Source organism: Pseudopodoces humilis, chromosome 7 (assembly GCF_049639895.1).
Source record: "Pseudopodoces humilis isolate 2021_Gansu_Grassland_sample_001 chromosome 7, ASM4963989v1, whole genome shotgun sequence".
NCBI classification, from domain to species: domain Eukaryota; kingdom Metazoa; phylum Chordata; class Aves; order Passeriformes; family Paridae; genus Pseudopodoces; species Pseudopodoces humilis.
The window spans coordinates 25571028-25591920 of NC_142206.1; the positions used below are offsets into that span (position 1 = coordinate 25571028).

The 20893-nt window shown below is 39.5% G+C and overlaps 2 protein-coding genes across 3 annotated transcripts; one reads left to right on the top strand and one right to left on the bottom strand.

The window, feature by feature from the left end:
- Positions 1–76: 76 nt before the first annotated feature.
- On the top strand, positions 77–11981 carry NUSAP1 (nucleolar and spindle associated protein 1). 2 transcript variants are annotated; one of them, XM_088057947.1, is made up of 11 exons: positions 77–284; positions 1424–1489; positions 2553–2744; positions 3806–3965; positions 4467–4559; positions 5228–5328; positions 6308–6495; positions 8546–8724; positions 9691–9801; positions 10365–10476; positions 10945–11981. In XM_088057947.1, exons 1-11 carry the CDS (start codon positions 99–101, stop codon positions 11030–11032), a joined length of 1476 nt encoding a protein of 491 aa, XP_087914073.1. In that variant the 5' UTR covers positions 77–98; the 3' UTR covers positions 11033–11981. The 2 variants fall into 2 exon arrangements, with proteins under 2 accessions (XP_087914073.1, XP_014107364.2); XM_014251889.2 differs by having other exon boundaries at positions 80–284; positions 8546–8712.
- Positions 11982–12950: 969 nt separating this feature from the next.
- NDUFAF1 (NADH:ubiquinone oxidoreductase complex assembly factor 1) lies at positions 12951–20836 on the bottom strand. Its single transcript, XM_005522482.3, has 5 exons — positions 20642–20836; positions 18726–19335; positions 16655–16840; positions 15012–15086; positions 12951–13374 (listed from the first exon to the last, which is right to left on the bottom strand). The coding sequence occupies exons 2-5, from the start codon at positions 19227–19229 to the stop codon at positions 13234–13236; spliced, it is 906 nt and encodes a 301-aa protein (XP_005522539.1). The 5' UTR covers positions 19230–19335; positions 20642–20836; the 3' UTR covers positions 12951–13233.
- Between the last annotated feature and the right edge of the window lie 57 nt (positions 20837–20893).

Consider the following 20893-nt stretch of genomic DNA (forward strand, 5'->3'; position numbering starts at 1 on the left):
ATCGCGCTTGAAAATAAGCACGCGAGGCGCGCCACGCCGCCATTGGCGGCTCCCGCGCCCCGCACCCCTTAGGACACGCCCCTTCCTATGCTCAGCCAATGGGCTGGCGCGGCGGGCCAGTTCGAACGGCGGGGGCGGCGCGAGCGGTGTCGGTTAGCGCGCGGCGGACAGGGCCCGTCGGAGCTGCTGTCATGGCGCTCGCTTCGCTGCAGCCCCTGGAGGCGTTGAAATACGCCGAGCTCCAGCGCATCGCCAAGGCCGCTGGGCTGAGAGCCAACCTTCGGGTGAGGTGGGGGCGGCTGCGAGGGAGCGCTGCCTACGAAGCTCCGGGTTCTGGGGTGTCCCCGTGCCGGCCGTGAGCCGAGGGAGGGCGTCTCCATCCTCCTGGGGCGCTCCCTCCTGGGCCTCGCTTGGGGCTGGGGTGCCCCGGGGGCTGTACTGCCGTCCGCGGTGCGGGCAAGTGCTCAGGGAGGGGGAGAGCGGGGCTCCGGTGTTCCCCGGACATCGAGAAGGGGAGGCGGCCCGTTCCTCTGCCGGCCCTGCTGTTCCCCCAGGCCGGTGTCCCCGCGCTGTTTGCCCCCAGTGAAACCCCAGCTGTGGCTGTTTGATTGGCTTGGCTTTTTGTTTGTTTGGGATTTTTTACGGCTCGGGTTGGGAGGAACGGTGACGACAGAGCACCTTAAGGGAGGAGAGGGCCATGGTTAAGGGCGAAGAGGTTAAGGACGCCGTAGGGTCCTGCCGGGAGCTGCAGGGGCATGCGAGACACGGCCTGGCCCCTCCTGGCAGGCGCTGCCAGCAAGGACAGAAGTCATAGAACCTTAAAAGAAAGATCCACGGCTTGGGTGGACAAGGCAGCTCTCTGCCCTCACAGGACTCACGGTTGTTCTGGCAATATTAGTTCTGGGGTATATATTGTTTTTATGCTGACCTTTCCACTTAGGTGTCTAAGAGTCTTTCATAGGCTGAATTATCAATGGCGCGTTTTCATTGTTATTTTATTACTATTACTGCTGAGTGTATGCGAGGGATGAAAACAGTGCTTTGCGTGTAGTATGGGAAAGACAGAAGCAATTGCAGAAATTTGATACAATTTTAATTCAAGTTCAGCTGCACTGCGGGGCTTAAAACAGTTTGTCTCATTCTTTGAACAACTGACCTCCAGGAAAATAGATCAGGAGAAACCTAGACAAGGAAATTTATCTTTTTGCCTCTGTGGTGAATATGCTCCACATTTATCAATGGCCTTAGGCACTTTCTTTAATTGACTGATTCAAATGGTGTCCTAGGTATGCCTTATTCTGTTGGATTCAGGAAATGTTCTGCTTGTTTGTTGGATCAATTTATAGGACGCGTGTTGGGCTTTTGCAGTTCTTCAGAGACTTAATGGACTGTTGTGTTCATGTGTTTTTTGATTTCTCTTCAGGCAGACAAATTGTTGGAATCATTGAGGCAACACTTTGAAGGGACAAAAGAAGAAAGTGAAAATATGGTAACTGATAATAAATCAGCTGTTGCTTTTAAGAAATGTAAATCTTAACTCATAACCCATAGAGCAGGGCATGTGCTGAAGGGTGTTTTTGACCACGATGGGAACTGTCATAGAATTACCTTTTTCTTCTTAGTGCCCTTAGTTTAAAGTACTTATGTACTGATAGAAATAGATGTGCTAACGTTAGTTTTGAAGCACCTCTATGTCTGAGAGCTGATTTCCTTTCAGTTGCCAAAATCAACAATGTGTTTTTCAGCATGAGTACAAAACTATTCTCTGTGAACAATAACATTAAATTTCCACTGAACAAATCTTAATTCTTACTTTTTTGGCTCTAGATACTACTCAGTACCAAATGGAAAAATATTTTATTCATTTTGTATGTGTAAATGTAGGTGACTAGATAGTAATTGGTAAGTGCTTTGCACCTACTACAATTGACTTCCACTATAACAAAAGCAATACAGTTGTGCTACTTCCTTTATTTGCCTCTTAGTGTATTGTTTTCTTAACTTTTTTAAAAATTTTCTGTAAGCTGAATTATTTTGTTGAGTGTGGCAATGTTTTTGAAGTTTTTGATTAAAAGTAATTTATCTACTTTGTCTAAAATATATCTCCCTTTAAGTGCATCCCTTAAAAATCTTCTTTAAGGGTTTGAGGAACTTGTGTAAACCTTGTCAGCTTTTTTAAAATTTTCATGAGCAAAAAAGGAGGCCTGTTTTTATTGGTGAAGAGTTTTCCACAAATATACAAATGTGGGAGTGTCATGACATCATGCAAGTTAGATTTCAAATATAAAATATTAGGCATTTATAATCTTATTAAAATGAAATATGATAAAACAATTATAGTAATTGTATTTAATGTCTCCAAACAATGATCTTCAATGCTTGGGGGAATGCAGATAGTGCCAGTTTCTTGATTACTGTGCTACTACATGGCATGGTACTGTTTATCCTCTGTGTAAAATGCCTTTTTCAGTAACAAAATTGAAACTTTCCCTGGAGTATTTAATTTATATTTGCGTCAGGTATCTTCCAGTTATAGTATTTTTCTGCTACAGGGTCCTGTAAAGAGTGCATCTGCTTCCATTAAATCGGATGAACTGAGCAATCAGGAGGAAATTATGTCTGATTCAGTGTGTTTTATTACAAAAAGAGGTGGTAAAAATAAGAAAATAACCAGGAAAAAGAGGAACTCCCATGAGGAGAGTAATGCCATTGGAGAAAACCCAGTGCTTTCTGATGAGAAACAGGTGATTTATTTTTTTTTCATTGCGTGCTTTTGTGTGCTGACTGTCCTCCCTTCCTCTGACCATAATTTAAGCACACTTGATTTATTTTCAATCACCATTTATAGATGGTATAAATTTATGTTTGTGTGTGAATAGACACATATCAAAATTCATATGCAAGCATTCTGGTACTGGTCTTTTGTATTTTGTACTACTGACTTTTGTCTATTTATGGCCTGTCCCACAATAAACAGACACTACTTGCTAGTCATTGCTTCAAGAAAATAAATTCCTCTAAGAAATATTAAATTCCAAACACTTTATCTGAGTGTAAGACTGCTTTCACCAGTTCATTGTAGTATTCTGAATCTTAGGCTAGTTTGAGAATTTATGTAAAACAAGGTTGTTCTCACTTTTTTGATACAGAAAAATTTATCAGAAGTTGCACAATTGCCTAAACCTCATAATTTATTTTTTTTTATTGTGAGGGTTCTTCATTCCTTTATGTGCCTGAGGGAGAGAAAGTTTCAAGGTGAGATAGAGGTAGAATTTATTTTTTTCTTGAGTTACAAAGAGTATGTAAGCTAAGAACTGACTAAAAGACTTTTACTGATGCAGAGAGGGGAAATGAGAAAATGAGGAGTATTAGTCTTTTAGTGCTAGACAATTGTACAGTACACAAAAATACAACAGTAAAAAGTAATATCCCCAGTGAACTTATTCTTACTTGCAAATAATAAACTTTTATCAATAAAGGCAATTTTATACTAAAATGGGAGAGCTATGCAGGTAAAAGCTTTCTAATATATCAAAGTTTGTGAAGTAAACAGGGTAAGTATTTATATTCACAGCTTGGACTTCAGAAAATTTCTTGGTCAATCTCCCAATCAAAGCAGACTCAGCTATGAGGTTAGAGCACAGTGCTTTAGGCTTTATCCAATCTGATATTGAAAACCCTTGAGGATGAAGGCTGTGCACCTCTCTGGGCAATCTGTTCCATTGACTCACTGTTCTCAGAACAACAGCCTTTCTTTATATCCAGTTGGAACAAACTGGTAAAACAAAGTGTATTTCAATTGCAGGTGCATTCTGAAATGAAAGAAAATGGAGTGCCTCAGGGTGAGCACAAAAAGAGACAGAAGGTATTACAAAACAAAAACCAAATAACTGAAGAGAGAGATATTGAGAATACAGAGATGGGTACTGAACAGAAAAAACAAGCAGAAAGGACTTCTACTAAAGGTAAGGGAGAACAGTGTAAGCAGAAAATTGGATAAAAGTAACTTAAATTTATGCTACTTAGAATAACCAAAGTATAATTTTATTGTGTCTTCAAAGATTTTTGTGGCATGTCTGTTGATAACTTCCTTGTTTTGGGGATACCAGAAGAAAATTGGTCTGGTTTGAGTTTGTGTTACTCGTTTAACATATTTTAACACAAAAATCCACAAATCCTGCAGTGTAGGACTGGCTTTTGCTGGCTTTGACTTCAGAACTCTTGTTTTTAGTGGAGGAGTTCTCAGAGATGTGAGTGTATTTGAGTTTTACACTTCCAAAAGGTTCAGTGCCTTTTGGAATGCCCTTGAGCTGTTATTCCAGCTGATTTTATTTCTCAAAACCTAAACCCACTTTGAGGAGGTAAAGTGTGTTTTGAAACAAACATTGGAACAATATTTAAAAACACTATGATTACTTTAAATCATCTTCCAGGAGTCCTGATGATTTTGTCTAATCTTACTGTAGCAGGTAATGCTCATCCTGCAGGAGGGAAGATCCCTGTACGTGTAGGCCATGCATCTAGGTCTGCAAGAACAGGAATGACAGCTACCACACCAAGTAAGATAACCTACCATCTTTAGAAAGAGATGTGCTTTCTCTGTGTAAAGGGAGGCTTAGCTTAATTTCTTGCAACTCAGATTTCTATTCCTGCTCAAATAAAAGAATACCCTCTCTTTAAAAGCAAGCAAACAAAAAAATAAATTCCCAAATGTTACATTTCAAGGTACATATTCCAGCTTGTAAATTCATAGTAGTAAATGACTGGTATGTATGTTAAAAAGCTGGTTTATTGAACATTTTGGTGATTTTTCAATACAATACTTGCATTAATGATTTTCAAAGTCCAGGAATACTTACATGCTATTACTCCTACTTGTTTAGTTTTCACTTTATAAATACTATGGTTGTGCTGTGCTACTGTACATTAGCTCATGTTCATCACTTCTTAAAATGCATTAAACTGTCTCAAATGTAGAAGTATTTATTGTTTTCTTTAACTACAGATTTTGGGGGTTGGGTTAGATGATCTTTAAAGGCCCCTTCCAAATAAAATAATGAATAAATAAATTCTTTTGGTCCTGTTTGGTCAGATGTGTCTACAGCCTTGAATTAGATTGACTTCTTCAAAGCCATAACAATAGGTGTCACAAAATCCTCCTATTAAGTACTAAACATCCTTATAACCATATATGTGATCTGTGAATCTTCTTATTTTTGGAACTTAGACTTTAAGAAGTTGCATGAGGCTCAGTTCAAGAAAATGGAATCTATTGCTGACTACATTGAGAGGAAAAAAAAACTGAATGAGAATTGTAGCACAGTCAAGGTAAGAGATAACACAGGAAGATATCCATTGCTGGCACATTTATTTCCAGGGCCTTTCTGTAAAAGTCCTACCAAGGTCTCTTTAAATCAGTAAGTAGCTGGTCATGTGAACATGCAGTGGAATCTTACAACAAATTAAATTTAACTGTAGTTCTACATAACTAGTTATATATATACATATATATATATATACATATATATATACAAGATTTTACATGTTAACAGTGTACAGCTGTAGAAACCAACAACTAACTTGTTGATTTTGAGTAAAAATAATTGTCACAATTACTTTTGTGAAAGATCTTCTGGAACTTTTGTTTACAACTGTTTGAATTGCTTCAAAATTTAACCAACAGGCTAGGTTATTTTTCAAACAGCAGGAATTAAATATTAAGTTTCTCTTTTGTGCCTGAACTATCATCCCATGGCTGCATATGATTCTCCTTAAAAATACATGCAATATGTGTTGTTCTCAGTTCTTGTATTTCACCCTCACATGGGTGAAAGCTGCTAACAGGGCCTCTCACAAAGTGCAGTAGAGCTCAAAAAAGTGACAGTAATGTATCAATGAATGAATATGTCAATGGCCATGGAATTGTTCAGGTCAGTTACTCTAGCACTGCCATATCAAACAGTAACAATGAATGAAACTCCTGAACATTACATTTGTTTTTTTTTTTTAATGACATATTGTAGCAATGTACACTTCAGACAAACTACTATTGGCAGGTGCTAACCAGAAAATCAAATCCCTTGAGATCATCAGAAAAAGACACTCCACATTCCAAGGTATATGTTGTCAGGTCAATTTAAAAATAATAAAAATACTTACATTTAAAATATACTTCTAAAGAGGGGGAAAAAAAGGGGAGAAAACTGAATAGGCCATATGCTTCTGATTCACTGTGTATTTTCCCTTCTTGGCTGCTTTGTAGACTAATGTTCAGCAGTCTGGTAACTCAGAATTTGCTTTTCCCTAGAAACAAGCCAGTGGCAAAAGATTTTTATTCAGCCCAAATCCAGAGAGAGGCAAATTCTCCAACACCTGCACTCCTAGTAACTTCCGGCGCTCACCACGCAATTCTCTGAATGCTGCTAATCGGAGTATTTTATCCCAGAAATCTTCATTCCATCCTTCTGTACTTTCAACATCCAAAATGAATGTCAGGTAAAAAGAACAAACCAAAGCTACCAGCAAGCCATTTGACAAGATGCACATGAAATAATCAATACTGACTGTGATTTTACTACATTATTTCTCTTCCAAACATGAACTGTGCAAGACTAATTCTGATTACTAACTTTCAGCCTGGCTTTGTGAGTGGTTTAAGCCTCACTCTGCTATTAGTGTCTTCATTCTTCATTTTTATGTCTGTTAGAAGAATCTCAAATCCTGGCTTTCATTTTGCTAAAGTCAAATGATGCAAAATCAAGCAAGTTATTTTTCTTCTTTTACTGTGTTAGGTTTTCTATTTTACCAGGCAACCTAATAGTTTATCTGAATTAATTTATCTGTAAATTTTTAAAATCAGAGCTTTCCTCAGTATTCCAGGTGAGTCTTGCAATGGTTTTTCGCTACTTTCTTCATTTTGTCCTCTACTTCCCCTCCCCTTCGGTGTCACAGCAGGGGTGCTCTTGTGATTGACTACCATGGGCAGATCGTTCCTAGCAGATGGGAACGAAGCTGACACCAGAAGTCATGAGGAATTGCTAAATGAATGAACTCATACTCAGTGCTATTATACCTCATCTAATTTCCTTTTAGAACACCATCTGTATGTCATCATTCCTCCACAGCAATCCAATTCTCTATTAGTGTTAATACTTCATGAACTTCTGTTATCAGTACGTTTTATACACTTCTTAATAATTTTCCTGGAGTATTGATCAAGAAATGTTTTAAAAGAAAGAATTGAAAGGACAGTCCTTATGATATCCTATTGATAAATGTCCTTTTGCCTGGATTTCTAGTGAGAACCTTTATTTCTACTATTTCTTTGTCGATTTCTGACTACTATACTAATTTTGACTTTAATCAGTTTCCTAAACTTTCCACAATTACTGAAGTTCTGATTAGACATTCTCCCTTTGCTAACAATACACAGTTGTTTGCTGGCCTTTGTTGTGTTACTTTGTCTGATGACCTTCACTTTTCAACTTTTGCATGCTAAGATCATGCTGCTGGGCCTTGTTTTTGTCCCTGACAAAACAGGATTTTGTGGGATTGTTGTTTTCAAGTCAGATAATGCAACTTTTCATATTGGTGTCTGATAATCTATAATTATGTGACTTTGGAATGCAAGTCTTCTGCTGTTCAAAGGTCAAAATCAAGTTTAAAAACTTAGTGGCTTTGTTTTTACATTAAACATCCTCTTTGATTTCAACCGATAACCAATGTAAAAAATACACTGCCTCTAGTGTCCACTTGATGTCTTCACTGCAGCCCTAACTGATTCCTAGCAATATGTGAACCAAAACATTACTTTCAGAATTTGCTTTTGAAATTCAATTCATCCAAAGTTGCACTGTGGTGGACCTTGCAAGCTGTACTTCATCATAAATTTGCTTGTCCAAAAAAAGAGCTTTCTTCAACATTTACTCTGTGTCTTTGTAATTCTTGCAAGCTTATAGCTTATTCTCAGTACCTTCTTTCAAGATTTTGAATTTTATGCATGTACACATATATAAGTGATCATAGGTATTCACTAAAAGTGTCTGTATAGACATATACATACAGAATGTGTGTGTCTTGCTATGCAGGTAATTTGTGTGTTTTGAAATTTTCAGCTTTTTCCTCTTGTAGGTCTTTGAGGCCTAGCATTCTGCTAGTTGTCTTCCAGTTCTTCTTAATTTGAATTTTAAAACTAATGAAATATGCAATGCTTTACTGCAGAATCCAGATCTAAAGTAAATTATATCTGTCAGTGAATAAATCTACTAGCTTATTGCACCCAAATATATTTGCTTTTCAAAATAACAAGGAAGTCAGTTATTTGGAGTTTCTAATATTACTTACTGCTATTAACACTGGCTGGAAACTTGGTGTTATACCAGCAAGGTATTTTAGTACAGTTTTTGTATGAGCTGTGAACATCTTTCACACAGTAAATCTTTCTACCTGTAATAAAAATAGAATGCAGAACCTTCTATATTCCAGCACACTGCTTACATTCCTTGTAGGTGACTAAATTTGTCTTCATATTTCTAAAACCTTTCAGGTTCTCAGAAGCCACAAAAGATAATGAGCACAAACGCTCTCTTACCAAGACTCCTTCTCGAATGTCTCCATACATGGAGGAGATCTGCACACCTGACACTCAGAGGAGCTGCAAACTAAAAACTCAGAAGAACAGCAAGGGAAATAATGATCTGACTGCATCAAAGGGTAAAGTGGATGGTGAATATTTGGCTCTTTCAGATCAAGACTTTTGTCTTACTGAATTACCATACAAGCTTTTAACAACTGAATGTCATGTAGACCCAGGTTTTAATTTAATTCTCTAATTTATGACTGGTTCTTCAGAAACTTCAGTAGTTTCTTTGTTTCCTCTGTTTTCCAGTGATTTGACTAAAATGTTTAGGTGCCATGACTTAAATATATGGTGCCTAGCTACCTACAGAAAAGAGAAAAGAAAATCTTCCAGACTTTTAGGGACTACATAGCAAAAGATTCATATAGCAGATACAGGGATACCCCATCTGCACAGAGAGGAATTCCTGACACCTTCTCAGAGATCTCATTCTCCTCATGGGGTTGGCATGCATCAGGCTTCTAGCTGTGCTTTAGGACAACCTGTTGTCAGCCTCAGCACTCTGATCAACTCAGGAACAAAAATTAAGAAAAATCAGTCTTCTGATTACTAAGAATCTCTGCAGCAGCACAGTTCTACTATCCAGCCATTGACACCCATAGCATCACAGGGATATTGGCATAGGTCAAGAACCCAGAGCTTCCTGGTTTTTACTGTATAATAATACTGATGTTTTTAAGGGGCAAGCAAAGTCCCATGCTGATCTAAAGCTGGCCTGTTCCAAAAGAATTGCCTCTTTGTTTAACATGAAAAATCACTTGGTTCCAAATAGGCATAGAAGGAACATATAATTTGCCTTGAAGGACTAGAAAAACAAATGGAGCTTGTGTTCTTCCACAGTAGAATCATAGCTGAAGGGCCAGCACTCCACAACTCTTGCCCTCCCTATTTCAAGTAAACTGTGTTTGTGCAATTCTGTCTTTATAGGTAGCAGCAGGGGCCCTTAATGGCTCTTTGGTCTTGATAATTGTAGTGTAGTCTTCACAGGTACTTTCCTACTTTCTGTGTATATTGATGCTCTTGCTAGTCTGTTATCTTGATGCCTTTTGTAGTTCTTACCCCCTTCAAGTTTGGAGCTCAATCTGTGGAACCCTCAAGTGGAAAGAAGACATTTGATCTCAAAGCAAGTCTTTCTCGGCCGCTTCGGTATCAGCCACACAAAGGTACCGTCACCTTTGTGACCCTGTGCAGTCTGTGTTGGTCACACCCCTTACACTCAGCTGCTCCTGCAGGGGTGCATTGATACAAACAGCGAGAGCAAAGTTTACAGTCTCCTTTTCTGTCCCTTTTCCTTTCTCTCTGGGTTCCTACACAGTCTGATGTTAAATTTCTTCTTAATATATGCTTTAAGAGCCTTCCCACTGAAGATTTTATGACCAAAAGCCCATAAATAGAAGAATAAATATACTTGTATTCCACTGAATAGCTGTACGTACAGGAAATATGAAATATTCCATACACAACCAGGTGGGTTTTTTTAATGTCATGTGAGAAGCTGAACTTGGCATGGTGAGCGTTACTTCTAAGTACAGTCACCTGTTACTACTTACAGAAGAACTACTTGTAGGGAATGGGCTGGTGAAACTGATAATGCAGCTTAAAGAGGCACTTCATCTTCAAGACATCCAGCAAGAAACAGGCTAGCTAGGATAAATTCATAAAAAGAAGTTAAGCACACAATTACTAAACTATTAAACTAGTCTCTCTTTTTGCCCCTAAATTATAGGACGACTAAAACCGTGGGGAGAACCTAAAGAAAATGCTGTTCTCAGTAGATCTGGTGGCAGCAATATCTGTTCACATAAGAAAAATTACAAACAGCCACATCTCCAGACAAGGTAAGTACACCACTCTTTGGAGTGTTTCTAACACTTTCTAGATAGTGTTACTTAAAATATGATTCATTCTTCTTCTTAGGACTTAAATGTAGTTTGGGAAACAACAGTTTTGTATTAAAGTCATTGTTCCTTCCAATGACTGTTCAATTTCAGGAAGGCCAACAAAAGGCTGTTCTGAATTTGTTGGACTTTTTTCCATGAACAGTATCAGTTCCAGAACTTTGAGATTTACCTTTATCTTGGAAGAAGCTGTCAATGTTGACATGCTGTTACCTGAAGTATTAGACCTGCATCTCTGAGCAGAAGTATTTGCCTGAATGTTTGGGTTCAGTCCATAACGGTACTATTATCTCTGCCCATGGCAAAGGCAGGGCACTGATTAATCTTGTGTTGTGGTCAGCTTCAGATTCCTTTGGTTGCTTGTGTCTCTACCTTTAGTAAACATGGTCTCTTTTTTTTCCCCTCCAGGGAAGAAAGGCGTGAGACACTTGAGCAAGACAGAAAAAAGAAAAAGGCTCATACTCTTGGAAAACGTAGAGGCGTATCTGTGTCTTAGGATGAATAAGGAGTATCTAAGACATCACTGTAAATACTGTTCTTCTCATGTAAAGGCTTGTGCTATCTGTGTATGGTTCAGGTTGCTTTTAGCTAGTGGAATCTAGAGAACAGCAATTAATGAGACCTTGTAATGTGCACTGAGCATAATGTTTCTGTGATTAATTTCTCCACTGAGATGAGAATTCTAAACTTTCAAGGGCTTAGAACTCTCTTGTTGCTTCATGTTTTCATTTAACTGATTTACTTCACTTAAAGATGTTAAAGAAGAAAATATGAGTGGAAAAAAGATGCTCAAGAAGCCTCCTTGCAACTTAGGATAGACTTGTGCATCGGAATGCACTTGTTGCATGCTAGAATGCAGGCTTTGGATAGCAAGCTTCAAAATGTTAGTATTCAAAATGACCAGAGTTGGAAGTACCTGTTTGCCATGTTCTCTAGAACAATCCTTAAATTCTCTAAGTTACAGCAATTATTCAGCATTTCTAATTGCATCCTTTGAAATTCTGTTTCATAAGAGAAGAAAAAATATGGAAGCTCTCTGGAAAACTAATGCATAACATAATTGTAAACTAACTTTTTTTAAAAAGTCACAACTGAGTTTACAAATTGCCATCTGAATGCTTTGAGCAGTTTTTTGTTCCTTTCTGTGGTTAATAAAACTCTCTTGCTTTTCATCTCTAAGATGCTTAAAAGAGGTTATAAGTGTTGAGGCACATTCAATACCTTGGTTTTAAAAGCAGTTGTTATTCTTACATTAAAAAAATACATTAGAAAAGTTGTCTGGATTGGATAGGGATAGAACTAGAAAGGTAATTTAGCAGTTGTTTTCAGCTGTTGAGCAAGTAAATGTTTCACTGAATTTAGTATCCCATCAAATAGATGTTGCAGTGTCAAGAAAAAGCAATTTTTAAAATAAATGTAATGGGGAAAATAAATATTTTCGTATATGTTCTGTTTCTCACTGGCTTTATCATTTAGTATAGTACCTGTACCTGCTTCCTCACTGTAGCACTCTCTTTGTTCACACTTGTATTTACTGCTATGTTTCCCTGTGCCAAGTTTTCCTTACCAACTCACCTGCCTCCCACTCTGTGAAAGATGTTTGCTCTGGTAGCTTTAGAAACAATAACCTTCATATCCTTCTACAATTAAGCTGTTGAATTCTGTGCAAAAGGAAAATGAAAGTCCAAGATTCTGTTTCAGCTTGCTTCATTGTTGTCTTTCCATGTAAAATACAGGAACACTTAATATTTCTAAAGTATATTTAAACAAGGTCACTGTGGAGGAGGTCAGTGCTTTAAGTACTTAAATTTGTGACAGCTGAAACATACACTATACAAAGCAAGTGCTGAGTGGTTATCTTGAATTACTAAAAACTGGACTACTCTGAAAAGGGGAGGTATTAAGGTTCTGTGACATCAGTTGAGGCTGTGAATTCTTCCAGCACAGCTGAGTTAGGCTAACTGCACACAGCAAACCTGGGATCTGTTCTGCCCTGTAAAGGTGCTTGGCCAAGCTGTGCCTCCTTAGGGAGCAGACAGAGCCGGGGCTTTCCTCCCACCCCTCCTTTGGAGCATTACTTCTTTCCAACAACCTTGGCTCTGTAACATTGTAGGATTATCTTCAACAGCTCTAAAGGAAAAAAGTCAAGCCTGCTGCATAGCGCTCTTGTTTCCATTTTGGCAGTGGCAGCTTTTTCTTTTTTTAGCTTTCGAGAGGAGCCAAAGCTAAAGGTTGAAACACTTCTGCCTTTTGCACTCCTGCTGCTGCTCTTTGTAAGCTGGAGTAGCTGAGTCACACCAGTCCTCAGAGTATTAATTCTCATACCTTTTCCAGTTTCAAACTAGCAGATGCAAGTGTTTTGCAACTGTCAACAAATTATGTAATGTAGAAAATGAAAGTGTTGGACAAAAAAAGAACTCATGAAATGCTTTTATTAACAAAAAACTAAAACATAGCCAGGGAAGAGTTACTATGCAAGAACATCACAACTGCTCTCAGGCTCCATTGCAATTCATCTCTGTACAGTCTCTCCAGGATTCTGTATTTGGAAGTTTAATGATGCCACTGGTGTCACACTTCATGCACTTATCTCTTTTATGCTTACATAGGCTCTTCAAGTTGTTAAAAGCCACACATTAAGAAGTATTTTATAAAAATTAAATATCTGAAGAATTTTCCAAATGAGACCAGCCCAACTTAGACTGGAGTGTTCTTGTCATATGTTTCATAGGCAAACTCTTCTCTATGAGCTCTGTCATTTAGCAGACCAATAAAATCAATCTCCAGCTGGAATGGACCATCTACTTTATCGCCAATGGTGAATCCAAGGGTTCTAACCTAATTTAAAGACACAGAGGGTAGAACAGTACTTATAACATTACAATCAAACTCGGTTAGATCTCCCACTTCCGTATTTTACACATTTTACCATTCACAGACATCTTCTTTAAACTGGTATTTGTTCAAAATGCAGTAGCATTTTTTAAGGCTTGAACACTTCACTACTCCATTTTTCAATACAGTGCTCAGTGGGAAATGATTCCACATTTGCCTTTCTACCACTGTGTTAATAAACCTTTGATTTAAAATGGCCTGAGCCTAAAGCAACAGTTACTTTTATCCTTCATTAATTGTGTACAGCCTCTTTCACCACACTTGGGTTTCTAAATACATTTTCATAAACTCACATCTTATTAAATACATCTTTGTTTTTCTTATTCATAAAAGAATTAAGGATGGACAGGATCATTCTAGATAAAGTGATGCACCATCTACTTTGTGAAAACCAAACCAGACATTTTAGAACTTAATTTTAAGCTGGCATGAAACTTAATTACTGAGTTTAATAGTAAGAAAAGGTTCTTAGCCACTGGAATTTCAATTAGAATAATGTTCTTAATATAAGAATGCATAGCATGCTTTCTATTAGCCTGTGGCTTGTCTGAATGCTGCCTCAGCTCTCACATGTTACAAAACACCTCCACTGTTAACAGCTCAGTCGAGTCACAAGTGCAGACCACCTCATGAACTGCCCAAAGCCCGGCTGAAAGTGCAGGTCTGAGCAGTGCCAATGATTTTAAGGACTGCTGTAAGTTTGGAAAAATAATGCCCAGGATGTGTCAGATGAATAAATGTGGACTGAGTCTAAACATATATTGCAAATATATGCTAAATAAATAACAGAACAAAGCTGGGTAAATGCACTGGCACTCCTCTGGATCATTGTAATGCTTTCAATGCTATTCCTTCCTCAGCAGCAAGCTCTATAAGTAGACCCTTGGTTTTCAGAGCCCAGAGAGTTTTTAAAACTCCTTTCCTCCAAATCACATTGTTAGAGATAACCTACGGGAGTCACCTAAACTCTTGTCTCTGAAGAATCTAGTCCTTTGCAAGCCCTAGATAAATTGACTGTTTCCTGCCTTTTTTATTCCTATTTAACCATTATTTTCTGCCTTTCCAGGTTCCTAAAAAAACATACGTTAGTACCACGAGGGCCATTCATTTAAGAGTTGGACTTGATGGTCCTTGTGGGTCCCTTCCAACTCCAATTATTCTGTGTGTGACCAAGACATTTTATTAAGATTTCTTAAACTACCTTCGCGCTGCTTCTCTTGATTTTTGAGTTTCTTTAAAATATGTTTGTAAAATTACACTGCAAGTGCATAGTTTTTCCTGTCAAATGCTACACATAAAATAACCATCAGCAAAACTTCAGTGGAGGATGCTTAGATCAAGTAACTGATTTGTCCCTTTAACTCCTAGTAAATATTTTTAAATACCCCATATACAACTTTATGTTTTCATTTACCATACATGAGAATAAGTACCTTATAACATGAAGAGGCCCTTGAATTTCAAATTCACAAACATTACAGAATTTGTAAGTTATCTATATCAGTAAATTCTGATTTTCTTACAGAGCAGTTACGTGCTTCTTATACTGCCTTTTCAAATAAAGCCTACAGAAAACTTGCCTTGTCTAACCAGACAGGATGCTGGTTATCCTGGACTCTTCCGCGACTGGAGAAAAAGAATTTGGAGAATGGAATCTGACATAAAACAAAACAACATCAGACTTTAGTGTCACTAGTATATAAAATAGAAACTTAGGGAAAAGAAAATAACATGTTAGTAAAGTAACACTCTGCTATATTTGGTATTAGCATTGGTTGGGTACATAAAACTGACACAAAGAAATGGGCCACATTAACCCTTTCAGCTGGCCATTCACAGCCAGTTCCAGGTCCACCCTGTCCCGTGGCAGCCATAGCCATCCCACAGGAGCATTACCCTGTCAGGGCACAATGGAAGGCTGCAGCACAGAAGGTGGCTGTTTACATTGAGAATATCTCCTTCCAATAACATGAAAACATAACCCAGAAATTCCTGCAAAGTCCAGCATGGATACATACTGACAGCTCATCTGTACCCAGGCTGTGGATTTCACAGTGCAAACTTCATACTCAGACACCAGTACCTCTAGCAAAGCATTTCAGGATAATGTGAAAATTTCTTTGAAAGTAGTGGGAGCAAGAAAGGAGGGCTGGCTGGTGGCTGGTGTGGGCGAGATGAAAACATTCAAGCCAGCAACGACACTCCAACTTTAAAGCTCCTGGCTCCTCATCCGTGAAACAGCAGGCTGTTCCCACGTGATTGGACAATGGTATCATGGAGCACTCAACACCAGTGCATAAGGATGTGCAAACCTCCCTGTTGTTGTCATCAGACAATTACAAAAGGTCCCAAAGTTGCACCAGAAAAGAGCTGCAACTTGCACATCTTAAAAATATTATTTTGTGTCACAGAGTCAAGGGTGACAAATGACAAATCCCCAACTCTTGAGTCTGTCTGACTCCAGAGTGTTGCACTACATTAGGAAGGGTGAAGCAGTACAACATGAGAGTCTCTTCTGGGTTGCACAGGAGAGCAAGTTTTATTATTCCTGATCTTCTTTTACAGACAGGTCCAAGAAGGTCCAAAAGGTAAAACTCTCATTGGTCATTAAACCAACACATCACTATTATTGGACAATTGGGAACAACACCCCTTGACTGTTTCTTGCGAGTAAACAACAAGGATCCAAACAACACCTGCAAAGGTTGTTTTCCTTCTCCAAGGACTGCTTGGACTCCTTCTTATGATTTCTCAGGCCAGAGTGAGAACTCTGTAGTTTCACACAGACAGTGTGCTCTCTGCCTGCTTTCTCACATTCAGCATCCATACAGGGAGACTGTGAGTTAAGCAAATCTTGTTGCATGGAACAAATCCTACATCAGCCTACACCCATTTGTACTACAGATAAAATGGTTATTGCAGAGAATATTCCAGGCAACACCTGCTAAGTTTCAGTTGCTGTACCTATCCTATTACTCCAGTAAGAACCAAGAGTAGGCATTCAGAGGAACATATGGTGGATCAACTCTTTAACACAATTGACACAGTGTGCCCTCCCATAGCGCACTTTTGGGAACTCCCAAAGGCACATGTCTATTGTATAATGAAAATGTTGACTAGACAGCAATAGAAACAAACTGTGAAGGTTGAAAGAATTCCCCTTCCCATGTTTTGGTCAGGACCTCAAGACAGTCTCATTAGTTTGAAAAATTCATTAGCTCACCTTTATTTCCTCCCAGTACGGGCCTCCTCGGGTGAACATGAAGTAGCTGTAGAGGTCATCCTTTTGATGAGAGAAGTAAGGGTCTGTATAAATGTTTACCATCCAAGGTCTGCCATCACCACGGATACGTAAATACAGACTGTTGAAATTTGACCAGTCATAATACTTCTTCCTGTTAAAAGATCCCTACAAATTATTGATAAATAGAATTATTCCTTCTTAATAGAGGTACACTTCCGTTTTGAGGAACAGAGCATTGTTGCTTTGAGCATTGCCCTTGTTACTGTATCAGTATTATGCCCTTGTTACCATAACACAGTGAACACACTGCACTTGTTACTACGTCAGGTAGTATTTACTGTAACACAGTGAACACAGCTACTCTGCCACCACCCTGGCTGCTGAGCTCACTGAGTTTCCTTCATCATCTCAGCTGCTGAGCTCACTGAATTTCTTGAAGAACTATATTAGAGACCACAAATTGCAATATTGCTACTCTGAGGACCCACACTTTCATGATAAGCCACAATCTTGTAACTATCAGAAATCAGACCTCTTTCCTAGGACTGAAATCCCTACCAGACAAGTACACAAATGATACAGTGGTAGATCAACACTTATGTAGTTCACTAAATTTAATATTCTGTGGTCAGTTCTAGATAATTCAGAAGTGATGACAGGAAATTGAAGCAGTGAAATAATTTATCCCCTTTGATAACTTCCCAATTGAAGACTAATGAACACTGGGAGCATTTAACATTTTCCAATATTTTCTTTTCATTAGCTGTGTAAAATAATAAGATTGCAAGCATGTCTAATTCTTTATTGCATTTTTTCCAAAGATCTGAAAAATCCTGATGTTGTCATTTGCATGCTGGCATATCCAAGAGTCTTCAGAAAGGTACACTGAGGTCACTTGCAATGAGGGGCAGGGTTATTCTTGGCCGGAATTGCCGAGAAGTCAAAATTAGCACCAAAAATTCAGATGTTTCCCCTTTATTTTACAGCACTACTATGGTTACCTCTCAGCTATTGCTCTACCAACTCATCTTCTAGGTAACAGAATAAGTAGATTATGAATATATAAATATAAGGCCTACTTGATGTTGTGCTTTTAACAGTTTTGAGCTTTTCTACTTAAATAAAGATGGACTGATACAGTCCCCTAGTTCAGAATTAGGAGGTGAAAGTTTGAGTCACATTTGCACAAGTCAGTAGCAGTCCTGAGAGTTAACTCAGAAAAGACTCCACCTGCTGTTCCACTCATCTGATCCAATGTCACCATTTAATCAGTATTCATATCTCTCTCATTTACCCATTGATTTTGCTTAATGATATTCTCTGCTCCCCAATATTCTGGCCCAGAAATTATTTTACCTGAGTACTTGTGCCAAGATACAAACAACAGAACACATTAAATGTTTAAGGATTTTATCCAGTACAAGAAAATGTTCCTTTGCTTTTAAAGGTACTTAGAAATAAGGGATGAAACAAGCAGTACCTGTAGTAAGCACACCCATTTCTGGTTCTATTTTGCTCAATTCTGTGCTATCAAAGATTTGTGTCTTGCTTTTTCTGATGTACAGTAGGAGGCAGACCTTTAAAAAGTACATTTCAAAGCATTGTTTTCTGTTCCTGTGAGAAAATGAATTCATTCACCCTAACCAAGTCTGATGAATAAACCAAGTTAAAGCCCAGAAAATTCTTACTTGTGACACATTCAATTAGCTTCAAATTTAGAAAGATGTCTACTTTAATCATATCAATTTTGGATATAAAGATTCATTCCAGATCCTTCATTTGTAAGGATGCTGCAAACAGGTCTGTCTATTATACGTATGTAAATGATCAGATATGTATTCCTTTTCTAAGAAAGGAAAACAAAATCCCAGAAGTTGTTTAAGTTCCTTTCAGGTCAAAGTGGGCACAGCAGCAATTACCTCTCTGAGAGAAAATGTAGTACTCCTGAAAGTGATCAGCAGTAAAGAGCAGACCACTTGCTGTCACGGGGTTTCCACAAAGACCCTCAGATTCAGTAGGAGAAGCTGTGCAAACACGGAGCTGTACTTACCACTGCCGGTCTGGATCTCATACTGCAATATCCACTGTATTTTGTCTCCCCATCACGAGGTACTTCTGTGTTGAGGGTTCCATACAGAAAAGCAGCCTGGTTATTCCTACCCAATTTGATATAAACTTCACTTTTCCCTCCAATCTCCACATCAGAGGAAATAACCCATTTATTTAAATCTTCTTGGCTCCTAAACTGCCACAACACCCTTGTTTGTTCCAACAAGTGGTGACTTAATGGATGGCCTCCAGGTCCTTGTAAATAATCTTGGGTTTCCTTCCTCAGCAAGCTTAGCTGAGTCTTTAGGTGATCAATACCCTTCTTAAAGCTGAAATCAGCATTCTGCCAAGACAGTTTTTTCTGAGGCTCTGCCCCTGGCCTCCTGTAGCTGCTGTACAATTTTGAATTGCTGAGGAGAGGTCCAAGTAAGGAGAGGAAAACCTTGTGCCTGCAGCATCCACCATGGAAGGAAGCACCATTCAGCAGCATCACAGCCAGAGCCATTCTGGTAACTTGAAGAATTCACATCCAGTAAGGCAATTAATGGGTTGAAAGTTAATTTAACAACAAAACTAGTATTCAGAGCTATCTTACTGTAGTTGATATTCACCTTTAATGAAAAAGAGAAAAGGTTATAAAAAAATTACATATGGGATGCTTGTGAAACCATTTAACTTTTATAATTGATACTAGCTAGGAATGCAAGTCATTGGAAAACAGAACGAAAAAAACCATCAGGAATGACACTTCCTCAGAGCTCGAATTTACTTATTGACTTCCATCCCACGCTTTCCCCTCTTCCCATGGTGTGAAATCCACATGCAAGTAAGAAAACCCAAGTAAACTACTTCAAATAAAAATGAAAATAAAAAAGAAAAAAAACATTTCTCTTCTTCCCTTCTACTGTAAATAAGTTTAGGTGTTATGAATAACACCAGCAAAAACAACCCATGCAGGTTTCTAAAAGATGACACCTATATAACTGAAGTTTTATTCCCTGTGTGAAAAATCACAAATTCACAACAGGCAGGTGCTGCTGCCACAGAGACAAAAATTACAATCTCATCTAACACAGATGACGAGACTTTTCAAATATGAAGTCCTGCAGCAGCCATACCACATTGTTCTTCCAAGTCATCCTCAATATACCTGTTTCAGGATTACAGAGACATTTGCAAAGACAAAAAAAAGTTTAACATGAAAGACTGCAATTCAATAGGTTGTTTTTTCTTCAGTAAGGCTTCCGGAAAACTCTGCTCAATGGTCCGCACAAAGGCTATTTTCTCTTTCTTGTAAAATTAGGCAGGGAGTTTTTTGGGTTTTCTTTTCATGCCACAGAACGAAACCAAAAATTATGTCACATGCATTCAGCTTCTCTGAGGTTTTAAGAATAGAGCCAGGCACTCCACTCATATCCTCTATATGTCACTCACCTTCCTTTACTCACTGTAAAATTTACTACTGCTATTTTCACACTCTAATTATGCCTAAAGCTACACGGCAGGAATTCACATCTTGCTCTATCGGGCACTTCACAAGACCGGAGGGCAAGTTCGCGACCAAGAAACCCTGTCTCCTCACAAGTCCTTCACAAGTACAAGAGTACAAGAAGAGAACGGAGGTTTTGAATACATTCTGCTTTATCCCGGTCTTTGTCCCTCGGCAAGGCTTTAGCAGCCGCCGGTGTTGTGCCTGCCCGATGCACGGCCCGGCAGCTGAGGCGCCCCGGCTTCCGCCACGGCCCCGCTTGCGCCGCGGCCTGAGCCCCAGGCCTGGCTCCCGCCCGCACGAATGAACGCGACAGGCAGAAGCGAGGCCAGGAGGGGGGTTCGGCGGCCGCGGCCCCTCCCCGCAGGGCGGCCGCCTCGCCGCTCCTGCTCCGTGACCGACAGACCCCGGCGCCCACACCGCCTCACCTTCCCGCCGCCGCCGGGTCCGCCGCGCCCGGGCCGGCCAAGGAACGAGCGCCGCGCCGCTCCGTTTCCGCCGCCGGCCACAGCGGCCACCGACGTCCAGCCCAGGGCGGCGGCCGAGGCGCGATCCCTGACCCGAGCGGATCTCCGGGCGCCTCAGGAGCGGCCGCGGGGACAGCGCGCGGCTCCGCGAGGCGACAGCGGCGGCGGCGGCGGCCCCGCCCTCGCCCCGCCCCGCGCGCCGCGCATGCGCGG